Genomic DNA, 22,220 nt, shown 5'->3' on the forward strand with positions numbered 1-22,220 from the left:
CCAATGAGAATTCATTTTTGGAGAGAGATTTAACAGGATCTATCCATATTTTCTGTCATATCTCAGTAGGGTATTTAATGGTAGAATTAAGATCAAATTTAGATTTTCTATAAAAATAAGCCAAATACAACAGAACAGTACAGATTAAATTTGTCATACCTCAAGATCTTGCAATTCAGTTCCATCTTCTGTATCTTTCAGTAGCTCAGTTAGCCTTTTCCTTTCTCCCTCAAGCATAACAAATTGGTTTCCTGAATCCCTTGCTAGCTGAAATATTTACAACAAGAAAGAAACCCATGCTTAAGAACTCCACTAACTCAAACACCTCCAAAACAAGCTTTTAAACTCTACGAAATTAACAGCCAAATCTTGTTCATTTCAACAATACAAATTATCACTCTGACAGAAAAATATAGCCTACATATAAGAAATTTATAATCTTATCTTAGTCTTTGACATAGTGGGGAGGCAAATATTTTTCATTGGATGAAAAATCATGATACCTACTAGGTCCTCACAGGAAAAAAAAAAGCAGGAAAATCAAGAGATGTATTTTCTGACAAAACGTGGTCCCATCCAGGCTACACATGAGCAACCTGCATATCTATCCCTTATTTATGCATCAGGTTAACAGTAAATAAAGTTAAGTTCATTTAACAGTAAGTAAATTTTTAAAAAGTCTTAGGATATTGCTCTTAAAAAAAACTATGTCCAGGCACAAACACAACAATTCAGTTTCCAATACTATTTATCAAATGCATAGAAGCAGTATTATCCTAACTAATATGCATCCAAGTTGAGAACTACCTAACACAGTACTCTGCCATAAATAGCAGTTTTAACAGAAAGGTAATTTCTTCATTTATGCCTAATAAGCTTCTAAAGTTCCTGATTTTAAGAGAAATCTGTCTCCAAAAGTACTTATTGACTGATTTCTAGCTAACATTTAAAAAATGTTATTGGTTTTATGCTTCAATGCTTACCTCAATGTTCTTTTTAATGAAATGCTGGCTGGTTTTATTTTTGCTATGTGCTTTTTCTGCTGGTTTTTCTGTTTCTAATTCACTTGGATAATCTAATGTTTGAGGAAGAAAAGTTGCTACATTAAAATCATTCCTATTTTGATTCTACAAGAACTCTAATAACATCAATCCCATTCAAACCTTTAGCAAACATATAGAGTCAATAAGCAAACTTTTTGTATGATGTTTTCGTTATTTGTATAAATAATATTATGCATTTTTGTATTAAACACATACTATTGCCAAAATCTAATTTCATTTTCAACTTTTTATAATATGAAATCACTCAATGTTACAAAGGCTAAAATACTTTTGGATTTCTGACCTCAAAAATGTTAAACATGGTGGCCTTAAAAGCCACAGCATTCCTTTAAATCCTCTCATCATTGCAGTTTTCTCATCATTACAAAACCAGACAATAATTTTTTTGAAAACCACAGAACTATCTGGAGACATATCAAGTACATTTTTCTAAATAAAACAGCTGAAAAACAGATGATATAGTTGATATTATTATAACACAGCTTATAAAACAAATATTGTTAAAAACTAAAACTCATCATAGAGCTGTAAATCTATTAAACACACACATGATTTTCAAATAACAATAGGTTTCTATCCATGACCAAAAAAAAGGCATGATTCTGTTTTTCAGAGACTTTCACCACGCTTAAAATAACAATTCCTTTACAAACAGCAAATATTTGTCACATTAAATAACAAGTCTAAGCAAATATAATCAACTTCTAAATCTCAAGAACTGTTTCAAAAGCAGGCATGCTACTTTTTGCTTTATGGAAAGCAGAAATTTGAAAAATGGGTGGGTTATTTCCCTACAAAATTTACCATTACCAGGCAACATCATGTGTCACGGAAATGGATCATATAGGAATGTAAGCGTTGATATAAAGATGACAAGTTGCATCCTGAAATGAGCAGAACACATCAAAGCCAACATAACATGCAAGATATACCTTACTTCTAAACTATATCTTCCACTTGACTGTAGAATAGCATTTTTGAGAGGGAGCTATCATACAGAACATCTCAGAGCCTTGAAGAAAGAAGGGACACACATGGATCACTGAGACAAAGAATACACTGAAGACTGCCAAGGGCAATTAAAAGAGAGATTGCAGCTAAAGAAATTTTCATATGCGTTTTGGTAGATTTGGCACATATTTCAAAGATTTGGTATAAATCTTGATGAGACTGATGAAGTAACAGCATAAAACTAGTGCATACATTCTTCTTCACAAGCTCCTCTTGTTCTTGGTCTGCCTTTATGACAGCTATGACACAAAAGAAGAAATCCAAAGCAACAAAAGAAATCCAAAAGCAACAAAACCAGTAATTCTTAGCTATTCAGACACCACATGAAAAGTCTCCAGCAAAAATAGTAAATGTCATTTAAAGCAATATATATTGCTCACAAGCTGTAAGTGATCTCTACTTCATGCATTCCCAAAGCAGGAATGTGCAGAACATCTCAAAATAGTGCAAGTGATAGCAACTCCCAGCCATGCCTGTACTGGAAGCTCCAGAAGTCAGCGCTGTATTGAATAGTGGTAGTGAAACCTGCCATTGTTATGCCAAGGGCTCTCCAGCACAACTCAGGAATTTTGGAGAGAGAAGCTGAGGGTCAAGCTTTACTTTAAGGGAGGAATGAAAATACATGGTAGAAAGACAGAGAAATTAAAAGCTCCAGCCCACAATGATAAGGTCACATACTGGGTAACTAAGACAAGTGCTAACATGACAAAGGAGCTAAGTACCAGGTTCAAAAATTAAAACATGCAGTCACATTCTACGAACTGCAGAGATACTGCTGCCATCGATGCTTCAGCCTTAAGGAATACACTTATGTTACATCTTTGTCATCTTAGCCAGTCAGGAAGATAGATTCCTTCTGTTTACACAGAATGGTAGCTGACAAAGAAATAAACAATTGCAGCTGATAGCAATGGCAGTTGAAGCTATTATTCTTATATCACAACACATGTGAAAAGTTACTAACCACACAAATTTGAATTTCAAATAGGAAAATAATAGAGGCATACAAGCACAATTCCATTTATTTTGACAGGACACACTACACCACTACCAGCATTTGAAATGTCTGTACAACGCATGATAACACATGGTCCCTAAAAGAATCAGCAGGTGTTTGAGTTTTGCCAGAAAGTACTTATTTCATAAAAGCAATGCAGACTTTACAATAATCAGGATAGCAAAATATAAAATAAGTTGCCTGAAGATTTATGTTTGACACAAATCCAAACAATTTCTGCTGAAAACCAGAAAATACAGAACAGTTGCAGTCAGATTCAGCACCACTTGTCATTTCTAGATAGTTTCTTGAATATAAGCCTATTAATAAAACTAAGATACCTTAGAGTAACAGCAAAGTTTTTAAAGAATTGCCATGAAGAATCAATGACACATTTTACAATATATCAGTTACACACCTCTTCCTTTTGAAACCCAACAGTAAAAAATTTTCTTAGCATGTTGAGTAAAATGTCTTAGATAAGTCACATAACTGTTCTCTTCCTTCATTTGCAAAAAGGTAAGACCTGTCACTCTTCCAGTAAGTAACTTTCCTTTTTCCCATTTCACTGGCCTTGCCAAAAATGCTGAGTCTTCATTACCCACCCATTGCATATGTCGTTTTGCCATTGCTAAAAATACAAACTCTACCATTAATAAAGCTTACCCTGGTTTTCTTGGGCTTTATGGCAATTATCATCCTCAGGATTCATGTGTGTGCGAAATACTGAAGTGCATATTTCATCCTCTTTAGCATGGGAGAGGTCTGTAAGGAATTTTTTCCAGTAAAATTTAATTGAAATGTATTTATAGAAGATCTAGCATCATGTGTGTCATACAATTGGAAAGTAAAGAAATTCACTTGCATAAATGACATAAGCACTGTATTTCTCAAGAAATAAAGAAGGGGGAAAGTGTAAAGTGTGAGTCACATTTATACAGTTTCTTATGGCTGTATTCATGTTCTTAACAACTACTGCCCATGGAAGACAATTCACATTCTCAATGACACAGCCCAAGGCCCTAATGTTCAAATGCTTCTACAGACACCATGTGGCAAGTCATCTAAAACTTTGAATGAGAGTAAGGCATCCAGGTTTTCACAGCTGGTGTCTGCCTGTGCATGAATTATTAGACATACAAGCAGCTTAGGTCAAGGGCATAGTCCAGAAAAACAGTGTTCAAGCATTCTAGTTGTTTCAGTTACTCAAAGAAAAAAAAAAATCAATTGAAGTATTCATAGGAGCCAACTGGAAATACCAGTTAGAGCAGTAAGTCACAGTCTATACACTTAGCACTTAAAGAAAAGGACTCATATTCCAAAGAACCAAACTAATTACATGTGATTTTCATGTGAAAAAAATATACAATAACCACTAATAATGCAGTGTAATGGACTCAACTGAACAAATGATTTTGTTAAACAGAGCACAGGGTAAGGAATTTAGGGCTGTTTAATTAACCCCTGATTTACATTTCTGCTGAGAGTGTGTCAGCAGGTTTTGTTGTGCCTGAAAGGCTTGGAACACTTAAGTTATTAATGATTTTGTACCCGAACTTGTGCTTGATTTCATAGCTACATTAAAAACTATAATAGCTCTCATATATAACTTACTTAATAAACTCTATCAAATTCAAGTTCTGAAAAGCAAAATATATTAAATGTATTCCATTTCAGTATCAACCAGGGCAGCCATCAAGACATTTGTTTAATTAAATAAATAAGACCTGAAAAGTAAGGCTCTACCATGATACAGAAAATATAAAGATCAAGCTGGAGGAAAGCAATAAATCTAAACTATGCAGTTTTGTCAGTGCAGTACACCAGAAACCACATGATGCACATGGTCTCTAAAGGAGTTACTTTTGAGATAAAGGAGTTAGCAGTTATATAGCCATGTTTGTCTACTGTTATTTTAATATATCCTGACATCTACTGGAGGCTGCCTAAATATCACCCCTATCAAATTGTTTCCTTCCCTTAGTAACCCAAACTTTAGCATAGAAATAAAAGCAGGTTACATTGTAAATAGTAAGTTTTGCTTAAATATTTTAACCACACACTGCTACCGTTATTATGCATGTACTTCAATATTCAAGCTGAGATTTTTGCTCAGCAATAACCATTCAGATCTCAAATCCCTATTATCTCCCCAAAAAGAAAAAAGATAGGATGTATCACAATTCTGTTTCTCTTTACTTACCAGCTGTATTATGCCATGGTGATAACACAGCCAAAAACTGGTTTGTGTTTTCCACCTCCTCATTGCTTCCTGTGGTTCTGATGCACTATTCAAAAAAAAATGTTTATGCAGAGATACAGTCATGTATTTAAAGTAAATTCTTTACAGGAAAATACATTGTCTGCTTATCAGATCTAATGAACTTCAGACCCTATTAAAAATTACTCCTCTCAATTCATTTTCTTCTTGAGGCTATCTGAATACCTCCTGAAGTTAGGACAAAAGTATGGTGAAACTTTAAAGCCTCTGTCACACATTGTCTTTTATGTGGAGACCCCTTCACCAGACAAAGAAGTTCTGTAACATCTGTGTGGCTCCAAATCCAAATCCAAATCCAGTGAAATTATGAAATGCAGTCAAACCAATCATATTTTTTAAGAACTCAGATTTCTATTCATGTAAAGCAGAGGAAATACTAACTTTTTTCAAGGCATTTAACTGCTAGAAGACAGCACAGGAATAGGGTAAAGAAATTTGTATTGTAGCATTCTTATGTCTTCTTCAGGCAGCATCTTTAATTTCTTCAACAGAAGAAGCTGAAACAGCTGGGCCTAGGAAGGATCCCAATTGAGCAGAACAAATGCTTTTTAGCCTTTTAGGGTTCACTGATGTTAACTCCTGACACACCTTACTCTCCCTGCAAGCAGACAACTCAAGCAAAATACTATGCTAATAAATCACACTCAGACAGCTGTGTATTTGGCAATTTGTCTTATCAATTTTTAAGGACCATCTCCTTCTTTCAATGCCTGCCTAGCCAACATGTATTAAAAAATATCCAGTCTTACTTTTTAAAATCCATTTCCTAATTTTGGTTATCCAGCTGTGAGTTATTTGATAACAAGGCTTCTCTGAAATATGATAATTCTCTAAGACAGTACTCTAAGATATATCAGTCACAAAATAAGCAGAACACTTCTAACCTGAAGTTCTTCCCAGAGCATTGCCCTGAGTTCTCTGCCTTGCTTTTTAACTGCTTTTTCCTTTAAACGCTGTTTTTCAAGTATGGTGTCAAGTTTATTCATTTTCTTTACAGCTGCTTGAATCCGAGCATTTATGTCCATGTCTTCAGAACATTCCAAGTCAGAAGAGTCTGCTGGAGAAAATATTTAAAATTAATGTTGGCTTGAAGCATGTCAAAAAAACAAACAAACACTAAAAAGCAGTTCAAGTAATTTGGCAACACCATAGACAAGAATACAATATTCTGAAACACATGTTAATTTCTAAACCTGTTTGGAGCAGGGAAAAATACAAAAGTCTTTGCAACAGAGTGCTGAATCAAACTCTGAGCTGTGTCAGTTGGATATGGAGGTGTGAGAGAAGAAAAGTCACCTATTTTGGGCAAGTAATTTGATTTACATTTATAATGGCAGAGTGACAATATCTCCACAGTATCAGCAATAAAATCATTGACTTTAAAAATATAAAATAATTTTTTCAGCCTGAGTTGTAGAATACATTTTGAAATTAATAATTCAAAAGAGAGACTTTTGAGGGAGGGTTAAGAGAGACTCTGTAATATCTCTGCCTTTAAATATTAGAGAAGTTTCAGTCTTGTGTCTTAGAAAAACCAGATTCCAATACCGGTTCAAGAAAACTATTGCTATAAAAATGAAAAACTGTGAAACATTATGGAAACTACCATTACTTAATTAAAGTAGATTTCTACACTGTCTCCTTTTTTTCCTTAAATATGCAGACTATAATTATAACTTTTACCTTTTCCCCTTCCTATAGCATCCTCATGTTCTGTCCTCTTTTATGGCTTCCACATCAAGAGTAGAGGAAACAACTGCAGCACTGCCCCTAATCCCACAGATTTACAAATTTTGGAACCCTGCAACACTCTGTTTCATTTTCTAATCTTTTGAGGTCAAGCTTTTCATAGCCATTGATCCAACCATTTACTGTGATGCACTGGTCTACTTTATGCCATAAAAAGATCAGAGATAAACAAGGGGAGAGCTATAAAAATCTAAGTGAGCTACAGAGGACAGATGGACCAAAGGACAGATGGTAAAAAAAAGAGCACTTATTTCAACTGGCTTGAACTCAGCAGATTGATATAAACCTTAAACTACTGAGTGAAGCTTTAGGCTGAGTTCTATTGAATTTCTGTTCTGTAGATATTCATGTCATGTTTGGTGACAACACTGCTGCACTGGATACGATAACCACTGAATTCTGCCTTATTAAACGGATTGAATCTATAGAAAAGTCAAATTCTATTATAGCATTAAAGAAAATTAATATCCATTAATAAAGCAATCTCTAAATAAAGAATTCATCCAATACCTATTGAGAAGCACAATTCATATACTCGTTCAGTTTGCAGTATTCTTTTATAATACAGAATATACACACAAATACATGACCATTACAAACTCAGAAGCATTAATAAGAAAAGAAAAAGGTTTTATTGCACTGCTCATTTTATACACCTAAAAAGTACTATCTGATTTTGCATCACCTGTTTTTTCCAGGGAAGTTTCACAGGATTTCAAAGTTTGTGAAGTAGTATCTGACTTTGCATTACTTGGTTGTCCCGGGGAAGGTTCACAGAATTTCAACATATGTGTTTCAGTGCTTTCATCTCGAGAATCTGAAGTAGAGGTACATCCTGAAAAACACAGGGAAAAGCCTTTCACAATAAACCAGATACATTTTTGTCAATTAGGGATCACCACAGAGCCCTTGCAATGAATTAATTTTTAAAATAGCATATAGTAGTACACCAGAACTCATGTTAAAAACAGGAGCAGGAATCAAGGGATTTCTTTGGACCCCAATTCTTTCATGAAATCTTAACTAAATTTCAAGACGGTGTCGAAACATCTGCTTTACTCACTGACCTTTGCATCTCTATTTGTAAACAGTTGGACACTCCAGAACATAAATCCATTACCATTTACAGAATGACAGAAGAATGCCATGAAACCCTTCTGCAAGTGCTTCAATTAAAGTTATACACTGCATACTTACATTGAAAGTACATTATTAGTATTAACATTGTTCGTTTGTTAAATACTGTAATTTATAACCATAAATTCCAGGTTTTAGGACAGGTGGACCACTATTAGGATACAATGTTTCTAACAAATGATCATGATTACTCTGAAAAGTTTGATAAAAACATCTTAATGAAAACACTTTCTAACATGATTCCATGGAACACACACACACATGAGTTTTAATTATCTTTTAAGCCAGATCACAGTTTATGGTGCCACAAGACATTTACTATACTATACAACAGGAATAACACATTTCTTTCAAAGATGGATTTCAAACAGTCAAGAAAAATGAAGGTATGGATTTTGACATCTTTTCCAGAATTTTGCCTATTTGCAACCTCTATTCCCTCAATCAGCAGAATTTTACCCAAACTATAAAAACTTGATATTTGGTCTAGACACAATACAAGAAAGTTTTAGTCATTCCCACCTGACAACTCAATGGGATTCCATAGACACTTGTGAAGAGAGATGGTCATGCTCTCCACTGTTTGCTGATCACTTCTTACTTCCTGGACATCAGATATAAATCTGTCATCACCTTTGTTTTCTGCTGGACAGCCATCTTCTAGACTGCCACTCTGGTAACCATCAGCCAAACTGATGGGTGAATCTACCTATGAAATGCAAATTATTGCCACCATGAAAACAGGGATGTTTTGGGTGAAGAAGATAACCACAATACTCACATGCTATCACAAAGAACAACAACAATTCTGTACAACACTGCAGAGTACTTCTTAAATAACGGAACCATTTTCAGGTCTGATTCTGATGCTAGGAAAGAGCTCTCTTACTTAGATTTCATATTGATTCTCCAGCTCATCATTCCCCAGACTGTCAGATATGGGGTTGTCAGGTTAGGGTACTAAAAAAGCAGAATACTACTTCTTTAGCATTCCACTACAAAGAATTAGGCATGGAGATTTTAACCTGCTGAAGGAGAGAAAAATTACCTCTTGCAAACATGGTTCTGGTGTTGTTAACTCCATAGATGTATTTAAAGATCTACAATTAGGTCGAGCTAGATGCAGGCCTTGAAATTTCATCCAAGCTCCTACTTGTAATATCCACTGTTACCTAAAACGGGGGGGAAAATCCAGCAAAAACAACCTTTCAAATGAACAGTTTAATAATAAAGAACTACAAGCCCTGCTATATTTCAGATATACATGTAAGTTTCAAATGCTTTCTAGCAACTCCATATTGCAAGGTTTTTCCAGTTCAGACTGGCTTGCCACTCAAGTATGCACTTTTCTTTTTAATATACATACAAATATACATTTATATCAAGCCAACTGAAGCATTCAAACGTGCTTATTATCAAAGACACTTCGAATAGCACACATCTTACAAATAATCTCACAACAGAGGAATTATCATGGCTGCAGTTTAAACTACAGACACACGCGTTTCTCTGAAAAAGAAAACAACAACAAAATTGTGTGAATTCACAGGAATTCGACGTCTCAGCGCATCATGACGCGTGCTGGAAATTCTCAGAGGGCTCAAATGAATACAAGTCTTTATTTCAGTATAAGGGAGGCAGGGAGAGAAGGAGGCAGGGACGGAAGGAGGCAGGGAGAGAAGGAGGCAGGGAGGCAGGCAGGGAGGGAGGGAGGAAAACAGGCAGGGAGGGAGGGAAGAAAGAAAGCAGAGAGGAAGGCAGGGAGGCAGGCAGGGAGCGAAGGAGAAAGGCAGCGAGGCAGAGAGAAAGGCAGGGAGGCAGGCAAGCAGGAAAGCAGCGAGGCAGAGAGGCAGGCAGGGAGGCAGGAAAGCGGGAAAGCAGAGAGGCAGTAGGGAGGCAGAGAGGAAGGCAGGAAAGCAAGAAGGCAGAGAGGCAGGCAGGGAGGCAAGCAGGGAGGCAGCGAGGCAGAGAGGAAGGCAGAGAGGCAGAGAGGCAACAGGGAGGCAGAGAGGAAGGCAGGGAGGCAGGAAGGCAGGGAGGCAGCGGGAGGCAGGCAGAGAGGCAGGCAAGCAGGAAGGCAGCGAGGCAGGGGCCCCGTCCTCACCGCGGGAGGGCAGCAGCGCGGGCGCCGCTGCCGTTGCCGTGACGACCAGGCCGCGAAGTCTCGCGATAGCTGCGGCTGTCCTGGGGCGGCCCCGTCAGCGGCCGGCTCGTCCCGCTCCGCTCCCGCTCCGGTTCTGCTCTGGTCCCGCTCCGCTCCCGCTCCGTTCGCGGGGAGCCGGACGTGACCGAGCTCCCCCTGTGCCCCGTTGGAGCTCTGCCCTCCCCGTCTTGCGCCTCCTCCTGCGAGCCCCCAGTGCCGCAGCCGTGTAGCACCAAGCGCCTGCCGCCCCGTCCGAGCAGTGCCCGTGCTGGGAATTACTGGTGCTCGCTCTGTGCCCAGGCTGGGCTTCTGCACTCGTTGTGTCAGGCTCGCACGCAAGGACAGTTGTATCGCGTTTCAATAAACCCGGTGAAACTTCAAATTGTTGCTGTTGTCACTGTTTTTACGTGAACGCTCGCTGTTAAAAAGGAATTCATTACTAATAAGGGGAGCGCGATTGCCTTCCTAATCCCATCCCTTTTTATATTTCCTGCATTTAAACAAAATGGGAGGATTAATTCCCATGGTCCGATTAACTTAAAAAGCGGCAGAGACAACTCCAGGCTTCTACTGCTTCCTTTGATACCCATGTGTGTTAAAGTCAGGTTTTCATTGGCAGTCAAAATTCACAAGAAACAGTTTCCTCTGAAGAAACTAAGTGTATCTCGTTTAAATGAAGGTTTTGATTGACAAATTTTTGTGCCAAAATAAATCTTATTTAGCTAGTGGTGTTATGTATTGAGGTCTGCAGTACAGCTTTGGTTGATGCTTACATTATATTGCATTTTACTGTCACATGTGCCACTAAGAGAACCATTTTTCCTGGTATTTAGTGTAGTCACAATGCAGTGTGGTTCCCAGTTAAGAACTGAAGACAAACAGAAAATGCACTAGGGAACCCTGTGTGGTTTTGCGCCCTCCCTAAGCATGCTGAGCTCTGGTACATTAAAATTTTAACGTCTTCTGATTGCTAAAGCAATACCATAGTGGTGTTTGGAACCTGTGGTGCTTTCCAGATGGTGCAGATCATGATCTGAGGAAATAAAAAAAAACCCAAAAAAAACTAGAAGAATGCATGTTTATATGTGCAAGTTTACATGGGCCAGTAATGACCATGAGAAAACAGTAGAATGGACAGTATCCTTCCAAACTGGCTAAACTAAAATATGGGGGTATTAGGAATTACATTCACTATGCATAGTGAGGTATGGCAAGCAGCTAGGTGTAACTGCCCCAATATTTATTGTTTTTCTACAGCACAATGCCTATGCTGAACAGCTGGCAGAGTTTGTCCTGTTATCAACTTTCCTATTACAGATTGACTACAACCTCACAAGAGCCTTTGAGAGGAGACCATCTGGCTCTGGATCTGCTTACAAATGGACATAAAACTCCTTTGAAATTGGTGCAGGAATGGGCTTCTTGCTGCTGTTTGTCCATGTAGAACCACTGGAGGTTTCCAATGAGGCTGTCATACCTGAGACTGAGTAATAATGGCTGAGCAGGGATATCTCAAACCCCAGTTGATCTTATCGCTCACCTCAAATCCTGGAAATCAGGTCATAAGAGTCTTCCTCTCCAATAAGGACTGAACTTTATTAATAACATTAAATATTCCATCATTTCAAATGTTCTTGTAGGTGTCAGGTGTACTGAAGCTTGAACTAGAAAAGCAGAATCAAGGATCAATTTTCTTTTATTTGCTTTTCCAGGAACAGGTCAATTTTGTTCCAGGATAAACTACATAGTTCCTTTAAGTATAACAATTTTTTTATTAAAAAAAAAAATTGTAATGGAAAAAACTCTTTTTGTCTAGAAAGTGGACAGGAGGAAAAACACTCCAAGATGTGCTTTTCATCCTAAAAAATAGGTTATAACATCATGAAATCACATTTAGACAAGCTGTCTTGATACTCAGAACACAGTTGTCATAGCAACAGAATTTATTTATCCTTTTCTTCCTGATCCAATCAAAAAGAGACACAAACAACAGAGGATATACAGGGAACTTGTTCCCAATTACTATTGCTTACCTTCACACTCCTATTCTGAAAAACCTTTCAATAAACAAATAGGTAGCCAAAACACTTTAATTTCATTGTCTCAGAGATGTTGGAGAAAAAAAAAATCAAGATTTTTTAATAGTCATTGGTTATTTACCTTTGATTATTCTTTATATCTTTCTCTGTACTCACGTGAAGTACTTTTTATTTACCATAGGCAATATTTCTAAGGCAGACTGTAACAGTTCCAGTACTCAAGTTAGGACAACCACAGCTAATATTCATTGTATTCATTTCTCTAAAGGTTAGGGCAATAATCAGACGCCTGTATTGCAAAGGAAAAAGTGATTATGTAAAAAAAGACTCAAAAAATCCCCTTAACTCGCTTCTGTGTAACTTTAATGTGATGTTATAACAAGACTTGATTTTTTTTTTCAAATTGGACAGTGGAAAACATTTTGACCAGGTCAATAATTTAAATAACAATCCAAGCAGCAGAAGTAATGACTCAAAGCTACTACTGTCTTAAAAGGAGTTAAAAATGAAACAAGTCAAATATTCCATCTTGCATAAACAATTTTCTGAATTTTCGGATGGCAATTCTGGCATACAGGCTGGTCTGTGAATTTTACACAGATTAAACAGGTTGGTTTTTACACAGATTGGGGTTTTTTCTATAAAAATATGTGCTTTTGTGGATATTTTCCACATGGAAGAATTGTTAAAAGATGAACTAAGACCATTCTCAGGTAATTCTTGAGGTATGAAAAACCACTGTAGATAATTTCTTGGTGAAGGATTTCAGTGTCTTTGGATATAATCTGCTAAAAAAAGTACAATCAAGTGTTCACAGGTATTCTTTTTGAAAGAAAGAAATATTTTTGTTTCAACAGTAAAAACCCATCACAAACCCTTTCCTTTCCAGGAAATGATATACAATTTAGTGCTTTAAGTTTATCACTGGTGTTTCATTCAACATGAGAGTTGAAAAGAACAAAAACAAGTTTGCTTTCTTCAAAGGAGTTCAGATCTGAGTAAACATTTATCGACATTCAGAAATCACAGAGATTTTGAGCAGTACCTATATGTAAGCAAGACATGAATGTTAAACCTAGCCAAAATTGATAAGGAAACTACAACTCCTACTTTGACGTTTAGGTTTTCAAGATTTTATCAATGGCATCTCTTCTTTCACTAATTTTAGAAAAACACACTTCATGAAATTACTTTTTATTGGCACTTTAAAAAAAATGCATGCTGTAGTAATTCTCCACCTCTGCCACAAAAGGACCATTTTTTTTCTGGAATCTTTCTTCTGTCTGATTTCAGGCAAGCTATGTCTGTCTTTTCATCTCTGTATTTAAGAAGGGCACCCATCTGGACCCCCTGAAGACTGTTCCTCACTCCCAAACTGATAAGCTCTTGAACTAGCAAGAAATGAAATGCACTGAAACCAAAGAGGAAATGGAGAAAAACACATTTTACACAGTAATTTATACACTTTAAATACATTTTTATTAAAACATTTGCTATTAATGACTTGTAGAAATCCACAACCTTGGAGCCATCAGAAGCTGGTGACTTCCTTCAATCACGTTGAAGGAAGAAAAGGTACATTCTGCTTTAGCAGAATTTCTTCTTACTTTTCAGATTAACTGGTTGGATTTAGTAAGTTTCTTTGAACTTGTCAAGATTCTTCACCTTGTCCTTTTAAAGTATGCTTTAAAGAAAACTACTTTCACAAACAGACAGTAATCACAGATTAAGGTTCAGCATGCAGCAAAGGGCTGAAGTGCAGGAAAACCACAAGGAGCAAACAGGTGTTACGAGATTGTGCTTTTCAGAAACTACCCACAGAGACAACATTGAGTGCAAATGAAAGACTGCTTGAAACGGAACAAGAACTGAAATGTCAGGGTTGCAATAGTTTTAGGTCACCTAACAGACAGATAGAGTTTAAAGTTCACATTCAGTATAAATGAGACAATATGTCTGTGATTATGCAGACAGGCAAGCTGCAGCACAATGCCTGAACTCTCACAGAAAGGCTGCCGAGCTGATACCAGGACTGGCATGACTGACTCACTCAGGAATTAGGCACCAGATTTGAAAGTCTTGTGTTCATACACTGAATGGTCTGCTCTGCAAGATGAGTGGAGCAGGAGGGTTGGTATCTGTATCTGTGCAGATAGAAGGAAAACTTCTCTACTTCTGGCAATAGTGAGCAACAGCATTAATAAACCTTTGCCTTTTTAGGTCTGTTGCCAGCTTCTTCACCCAACAGTTCCACTGTCGCTGAAGTACTCAGAATCCCTCTCTGTGAGTCTCTCTGTGTTAGAGTGAGACTCAGAAACTGAGACTGTCACACTCAGAGAAAGGCCACTGGTATTTCACACCCATTTCTTTCATTTGCTTGTTTTCTCATAAGAAAACAGCAGAGTGCACCATCAGCTAAGTTTATTTCAAGGTTTATCCCTTAGTTACTTAATACTCACATTACACTTTAAGGACATTTGTATATGCCCTTTATCACAGGATTCTTAGCACATACATATTTGTTTATTGGAGTCAGAATTTGTCCTGCATGGTCTCCAATCCAGTTTTTACTTAAATCTACAAGAATATATGTGGGATCTTTATAAAAAGAGGTCTTTCTCAGGTTTAACATGAATGATGATTTGGGTATTCTTGGCTTTGTGGATGTTTTAAGCCAAAACCCAGTGGTTAGGTTTTAAAATATTTTAGATGTTTGGCAGATGCTTGGTAAGTAATTTGTGCAAAAAAATCCATCAAGTTTTAACCCTGATCAAATAAATGTGCATAACAGAAAACAAATGCACTTAATAGTCCATCCTACTTCATTCATGAAATGTGCAGAATCTTGCTGTGTCTATTTGTGGGAGAGTAGGACTTACCATGCTGCATGTCTTCTGCTCTCTACAGCCTTTCCTGTTAAGTTACTTTGATGCCCAGTCCATTTTAATACAACATAACATTTCCCAGAAAACCAACTGCTGCATTTCCATAATTCAGCCATTAAAATAGTTCCCAAATTCATATGTACTTTTGAAAGTTAATAACAAGGTGTCATTGTAGGGATTTCAGAGATCAAACTAATAATTTCCATATATATTTGATACATTATTTTCATTAAGTATTTCATATTAATAAGGAACACTTGTATATATACATTTTTCTTTTGTTTGTTCGTTTAACTAATATTTGGCAAAAAAAAATCAGGCTGTAACAAATTTCAACATAATAAAGATCCATGGGATCAAAAATGTAATAGAAAGTGACATTCCTCTGTCACTTAAAGCTCCTGCTCTTACTAAGAATCCACTTTGGGAAAAATACTGACTTTATTGTTTCTGCTGACTTTTCTTTCTGCTTTACACTTAGGCTGTTTTGTCTGGATTAGCTCTTCAGGGGTATTCCCCAAAGGAGGCAGGAGTCGCTTCTTATTGTTCCGGTTTTCTGAGAGCCACTGTGGAGGCAGCTCAAAGGGTCCAAAACCAAACTGCATGGAATATTTGTCATTTACTGCATCAGCTTCTGTGGGCACAGCTGGGGCCACCTGAGCTGCAGAGTCTGCAATCGTCTGTGGCACAAACCTGTGAACCAAAGTCTGTCCGAGCTCCAAACTGGTGCTAGGAATTTCTTTCCTTTGAAAGTCACCAGAGCCAATGGATTTGGTCTCATTCTCCTCATCTTCCATCGGCTTGAAGATTTGTTGTTGCCCAATATGAAACATCTCCAGAAGCTGGCTTCCTGAATGGACACTGGGCTCCAGATTATCATCTGCAATACCACCCGAGCTGACAGTGTTTCTCCTGCTGAACCTCCGGTGCAGCTGCACTATTGTCCCCACTAAGCACTTCCGTACCGATCTGTTAACAGTTAAAAATAACAAAGGGTTGGCCAGCAAAGAGACCTTGGGCAACCAAATAGCAGTGAGGAGCAAGAAGACTGAAATATCTGAAATATTGAGTATGGTGCGGTAAATCACCAGAGTCATGTAGGGGACACTGCAGAGGATAAATATCATAACCATGGAAAGCAGCATGAGGTGGAGCTCAGCTTCTCGCTGGGAGGCATATGGGATAGAAACTGTATTCTGAGGGGTCCTTAATGCAGCTATGATGACTTTTTTCTTCTGGCTGGCACTCAGCGCTCTGCGAATGAGAATCATAAAGAGAAATACCACAGCCACTGGCACAATCACAGTGGTGATATTATAGATGATGACATATATCAGGTGGCCAAGGGAGTAGCTCCAAGATTCAGAGCAAGTGGACATGGCATAAATATCAGACACATTGGTCACAGCAAACACTGGAATGCTGGCCACTATTGCATGGGCCCAGATATAGATAACCAGGTCTCGGGATTTTGCATCAGATATTTTTCTTTCCAGAGGATATAAAACAGAGTAGTATCTGTCAAACAAAAAAAAAAAAATTATTTTTATGGCCATACTGCTTATGAGAAACTTCTCCGCCACCTGAGCATAATGGTGGTCCAAATTCCTAACTGGGTTGCCAACTAAAAAAAAAAAAAAAACAAAAAACCACCCACCAAAAAAACCCCAAAGGTCTGCCTTTACAGGTCTGTCTGTAGAAAAAAACCCAGACTATTTAAATGTCAAGATCACTTTTTTGGTGGTGAAAATTTCTTTCAATACATCACTTTGGCTGCTGCATATGAATATTATTTTGAAAATTTCAGCATTAACTCACTTGTAAACAAGAGAGTACATTGCACACACTCAAAATCTCAAAAGACATTATGGAGGCATGTATCACATTCAAAGGCCAGACTCATAGTTTTAGAAGTTGCTTTATAACAGATTTTTTCTGAATATTTGGAAAAAGCTGCTGGTCACAAATTACATGTTATTACATTACATATATGAACATGCAATTTGTGTACATGTTATTAAATTACATGCAATCACATTACATATATTGGATGTACAATGATGTTTTGCTTTGCACAAGCTGTGGTTGGCAAGCCCTGAGCAAAAGCATTGCTGAACACTGAACATTCTGTGTGCATTTAAAAAAAAAAGTGCATCTCTGACATGCACTTCAAATTTCAGACATTGATTGTTTGCTTACTGCTGGAGTACTGCTGTGGACTTTTAAGCTCACAGAGTTTTCACGACAGACCTAACTTTTCACACTTATCAATATAAGCAACAGGAGTTTGTGCCTTTTGTGAGGCAGATCACAAATTTTCAACTGATGCGCTGTTGCAGTTGCAACATTGGTGTGCATTACATATAGTAAATTACATTTACCAAGACAAAGGGAGAAAGAAGAAAGAAAAATCCAGGATCATGGCAAATTTTCCCCATTACCTGTCAAGAGCAATGGCTGGAAAACTAAGGATGGTCACCGAGCAGAAGACTTTGTGCAGAAACTTGGCAATTCTGCAGAAGAGCATCGTATAGATCCACCAGCAGCAGTGTGGACTGGCACTAAGGGCAATGTCAAAAGGCACACAGACTAGGCTGGCACAGATCCCCGAGCAGGCCAAATTCTTAATGAAGCGGTTTGTTACTGATTTCAGCAGCGATGTTCTGCACGTGGACCACAGCACCGTGATGTTACCTGTGAGTAGAGACAGGAGGCATAAAAAAAGGAAAACAGGCAAACAAACAACTAACCCCAGGCCCCAGTTACAATAATCTTAACAGGTTTGAATTTTACCTAGTACTACAAATGGAAATCATTGTTTGGAGTTTGCAGGTATCACTGATTTGGATCATGATGCTGCTCAAATTAGGAAGTCTGTAAGGGCTAGTGGCTTCATGAATCAGAAGGCTGAAAACATATTACACCCCAGCTATCCCCTTCGAGCTTCTGGTAATAAATGGATTAGGGGATTTCAGAGGCAAATGCCTAAGAAAACTATCTAAACCATATTTTTAGATACTTATGTTGATTCCTATATTCCTGAGCATTCAAATACAGAAACTGGCTAAAGTGTTCATATTTTAATAAATAGTACAGAATTCTTTTTTAAAGATAAAATTTTAGACTATTAAAAATGTACATATTACAAATTTACACTAAGTAAATACAGATACAATTAAAATATAAATATAAGTATGTATTTTTAATCTGTTTGTAAGTGGATTACTGCAGCTTGCTTTTCTTTTCATTGACCACTTCAATGGCACAGACAGGCCTGTGTAAAGCCACATCCAGAAGAAATCTACCTTCCCCCTACTCCCTCAAGACATTCTCTATGTATATAACAACAAAACAAATAGGACAAGCAGAACAGAAAAAAAAAAGACTTGCTGCACATAACTTCACAGAAGTACAGACAGAATGCAACCTGCTGATTCAGATATTCAAGCTCTACACATTTGTTTCAAAAAGGGTGGGTGGATAGCAGTGAAGCATAAGTTCAGGGGAAAAAAAAACAGGATTAGCCATGACAGTGTTTTTCCCTTATTAATGCATTCCATCCAAATCTCAGAAAGAAATATCAGAGGATATACACAAGTTCTCCACAGATTTCCCTATGATTTTATCTTACACAGCAACAGCACAAGAGTAAATTAACTGATCTGTTCTTACAGCATGGGCCCCTTCTAATGTATATCAAGATACCATAAAACTCAAAGGATTTTCTCTCTCCTTTAAAAATCTGTCTTTAGAGAGATCACAGAATCATAGAATAGTTTTGATTGGAAGGGACCTGAAAGTTCATCTTGTTCCAGTCCCCCTGCCATGGGCAGGGACAACTTCCACAAGACCAGGTTGCTCAAAGTCCTATTTAACCTGGCCTTGAACACATCCAGGGATGGGACATCCACAATGTCTGTGGGGAACCTGTTCCAGTACATCACCACCCTCCCAGTAAAGAATTTCTTGCTAATATCTAATCTAAACCTGCCCTCTTTCAGCTTAAAGCCATTTCCCCACGTCCTATCACTACATGCCCTTGTAAAATATCCCTTTCCAGCCACCTCTCTTGTAGGCCCCTTCAAGTACTGGAAGGCTGCAGTGAGGTCTCCCTGGAGCCTTTTCTTCTCCAGGCTTAACAACCCAACTGCTTTAGCCTGTCTAGATCAAGTGCGTCAGCCCTCTGCTCTATGGAGGCAAGGATCTCTGCTAGCACAGCTGAGTGAGTGGGGCACGCTCATGAAACATCATCATGTAACCTGGTCCCAGCTTTCCAGCCCTGACTTAACAGACATTCTTTTTCTCCTTCATTTTGTTTCTCCCAAAGTTGTACTGTGCAGTACCACTAGATCAAAGCAAAGCTATCAGCATACAAACACTGCTCGACAAGACAACTCCATTTATTCTCTGCAGCCGGACAGTGTGCAGAGTTTAGCTTCCCACCTCCAAGCAAAGTTAAACTGTTCTTACTGCAGACCATATCAACAGCCACAGTGTGGATACTCTGTATCGCTGACACTTACCAGTTCTTTTGAGTTGAAGTGTAATTGATTTATGTGGCAGATTTGTTAGCGTTTTTGTAGGTTACCTACAAATAGACATAATGAGAGAAAACAGCATCTTAAGCTGCTGATTGAAAAATGAAAAAGCAGCTGCAGTTCACCAAAACTTCTCTCTGTTGACTTTACCATTCTTTGTCTTGATTTCTCCTCCAATCAACAAAAACCCCCAAGCTTTTATGTGCCAAGTAGGTATTCCAAAGGCTGTCCATGTAAAATACCAGCAAGACCATATTCTTGTTCACATGGCCAATGTGTACACCAAGTGGCAAGTTCCAAGAACTAGCAAAAAGTCTACTTCTGCTTCTTGATAAAATAGCACTGTTTCAACTGAAGCATGTGATATGAACTTTAAAATCTACCTCACACACCTCCTATTTCAGTCTGCAGTACTTGAATGTCATTTGGGATTCAATTTTCGATATGTTGTGTCATGTGTCTTATGCAAATTCCTTTTGATGCTGACAAAATATTGACAAAATATCTGATGTATTTTGAAGAAAGAAATCATCACCTGGTTTTGGCAGGTGCTTTGGGCTCGACAATGTATTCCTCAGGCAGTATTCAACCAGTTGTATTTAAAGCTTTCTAAGTTGCTAGGAGATACTCAGTCAATCAAACCACTTGCTTTCAAAAATATCTCCAACTCTCCAGCTATTAGAAAGTACTTCTAACAGTAATAATATATTTTTACAATGCCCTGGAGAGGGGAGAAAACAGGCTTTTTTTGTGTATTTTTGTTTGTTTATTTAAAATGAGTTTAGATCTTTCATCTAGTTTCAATTACATTGATTTTATAACATTAATTCCCAAGCAAGTTTCACCTTCATTAGAATTAATATAAATGAAGAATGGAAAACTAAAAGAATTCAGAAATGTTTTCATTAATACTTCAGAAGCCTCAAGAGAACTACTAAGCTTGTCTTCAGGGTCCTGAAGAGGAGCTTCATGCAAGACTTCGTATTATCAGCTGTTGAATTACTTCTGCAAATTATGTCAAATTGTCATTTATACATCAGAGAGTTACAAAGAAATGAAATTAGCTCTGTTCTGACTGATCCTAAATGGGAAAAATGAAGTGTAAAAAAGTATTGGTTCAAAGACGAGGAAGAACTCTTTAAGCAGATAAAATAAAATCAGAGCCTGAAAGGCAAAAAAGGATAAGCAGACAGAAGTGTCCACTTGGGACACTGGAAAATTAGTCAGGGAATATCCCTCAGGGAAACATTATTTTTTCATTTGCAACTATGATTTATCTATTAATAACCTGCTGTAATGAACAGATCAGCTTTAGTATAGACTGGTAGATCTTTGTGCTGATGCCTTCAAATCAAGTATTTCCCTTCATACATCCCAAAGCAGAGGAAGAATTACACCAGAAACTTTGCATGGCATGAAATATAAGAAGTTTGGAACAAAACTACAAACATTTCACATTTCATTGTTCCTCAGTTTTCCCCAGCAACTTCTTTCCATAGAGGAGGATAACACTGCTCCAGGCAACAAGGCAATTCAATAAACAATTGTGCTCTGAATACCAATTGTGCTCTGAATCTTTCCACAATGTCTAGAAGCTCTTTTCCACTCTCCATGTATTAGTCATTCACTGATGAACCTGGGAAAAATTTATTCTCCTTAGGTTACAAGTGTACTGGAGCATTGCATATCCTCAGACTGGGCAAAGCGGTCATTTTCTACCATAGGTTAGTTTTAGAAGGGTTTCTGCTGGATAACTGATCTAGAGCAACATAATCTTGGATCCAAGATTCCCATGGGGTTTGTACTGGTTAGCTGAGAAGCATCCAAGAAAAATGGGAGTGATCAAGCAACTGGAAAATGCAGCATCTTGCAATTTTCTATAAGTCAATACTGTCAGGAATATGAGATAAACACATGTCACAAAGCATATCCCATATTGCCAGGTTCCACCACTAATGTAGAAAGATGAAGTGTTTTTAATTTAAAAAGGAAAAGCATGTATTTGGTCTTCTCAGAGAGTGAGCCATGTCTACATAAAACCCTTACAACACCTGACATTATTTGACAACCTCCTCAGTACACAGACTGACTGAGCAGCACAGAAAAATCAAGCTTAAAATAGAATAGCTGAAGCTGGAAGGGGCCCAGTGAGGTTCATTGACTCCCTCAAGACTACCTACAACTAAATCCTCTGACTAAGAGCATCATGCAGAGACTCACTGAACCCTGTCAGGGTTGGTGCTGTGACCACTTCTCTGGGGAGCCTGTTCCAGTCACCAATCACCCTCTCAGTGAAGAACCTCTTCCTAATGTCTCATCTGATTGATTCCAGCTTGATTCCATTTCCTCATGTTGCAAATCTGGTCACCAGAGAAA

At 37.7% G+C, this 22,220-nt stretch overlaps 2 protein-coding genes across 8 annotated transcripts in view; both read right to left on the reverse strand.

Annotated features, from left to right (window-relative positions):
- Window positions 1-10,425, reverse strand: part of FSIP1 (fibrous sheath interacting protein 1) — a 70,598-nt gene extending 60,173 nt beyond the window's left edge. For 2 of the 6 annotated variants that reach the window (XM_064715296.1, XM_064715298.1), the window contains exons 1-8: window positions 9,288-10,276; window positions 8,762-8,948; window positions 7,788-7,937; window positions 6,238-6,410; window positions 5,276-5,360; window positions 3,739-3,837; window positions 984-1,075; window positions 160-267 (exon numbers count right to left, since the gene is read on the reverse strand). In XM_064715296.1, coding sequence (XP_064571366.1) covers window positions 160-267; window positions 984-1,075; window positions 3,739-3,837; window positions 5,276-5,360; window positions 6,238-6,410; window positions 7,788-7,937; window positions 8,762-8,948; window positions 9,288-9,380 — 987 coding nt within the window. In that variant the 5' untranslated portion in view covers window positions 9,381-10,276. Of the gene's footprint in view, window positions 1-159; window positions 268-983; window positions 1,076-3,738; window positions 3,838-5,275; window positions 5,361-6,237; window positions 6,411-7,787; window positions 7,938-8,761; window positions 8,949-9,287; window positions 10,277-10,343 lie in introns of those variants that run through there. The other 4 variants (XM_064715294.1, XM_064715293.1, XM_064715292.1 and 1 more) reach the window with 4 other exon arrangements.
- A 3,062-nt stretch (window positions 10,426-13,487) lies between these two features.
- Window positions 13,488-22,220, reverse strand: part of GPR176 (G protein-coupled receptor 176) — a 31,945-nt gene continuing 23,212 nt past the window's right edge. The window contains exons 2-3 of one of the 2 annotated variants that reach the window (XM_064715006.1): window positions 17,748-18,000; window positions 13,488-16,560 (exon numbers count right to left, since the gene is read on the reverse strand). In XM_064715006.1, the coding sequence (XP_064571076.1) occupies window positions 15,717-16,560; window positions 17,748-18,000 (1,097 nt within the window). In that variant the 3' untranslated portion in view covers window positions 13,488-15,716. Of the gene's footprint in view, window positions 16,825-17,747; window positions 18,001-22,220 lie in introns of both variants that reach the window. The other variant, XM_064715005.1, reaches the window with a different exon arrangement.

This window comes from Zonotrichia leucophrys, chromosome 5 (assembly GCF_028769735.1).
Source record: "Zonotrichia leucophrys gambelii isolate GWCS_2022_RI chromosome 5, RI_Zleu_2.0, whole genome shotgun sequence".
In the NCBI taxonomy this organism is placed as follows: domain Eukaryota; kingdom Metazoa; phylum Chordata; class Aves; order Passeriformes; family Passerellidae; genus Zonotrichia; species Zonotrichia leucophrys.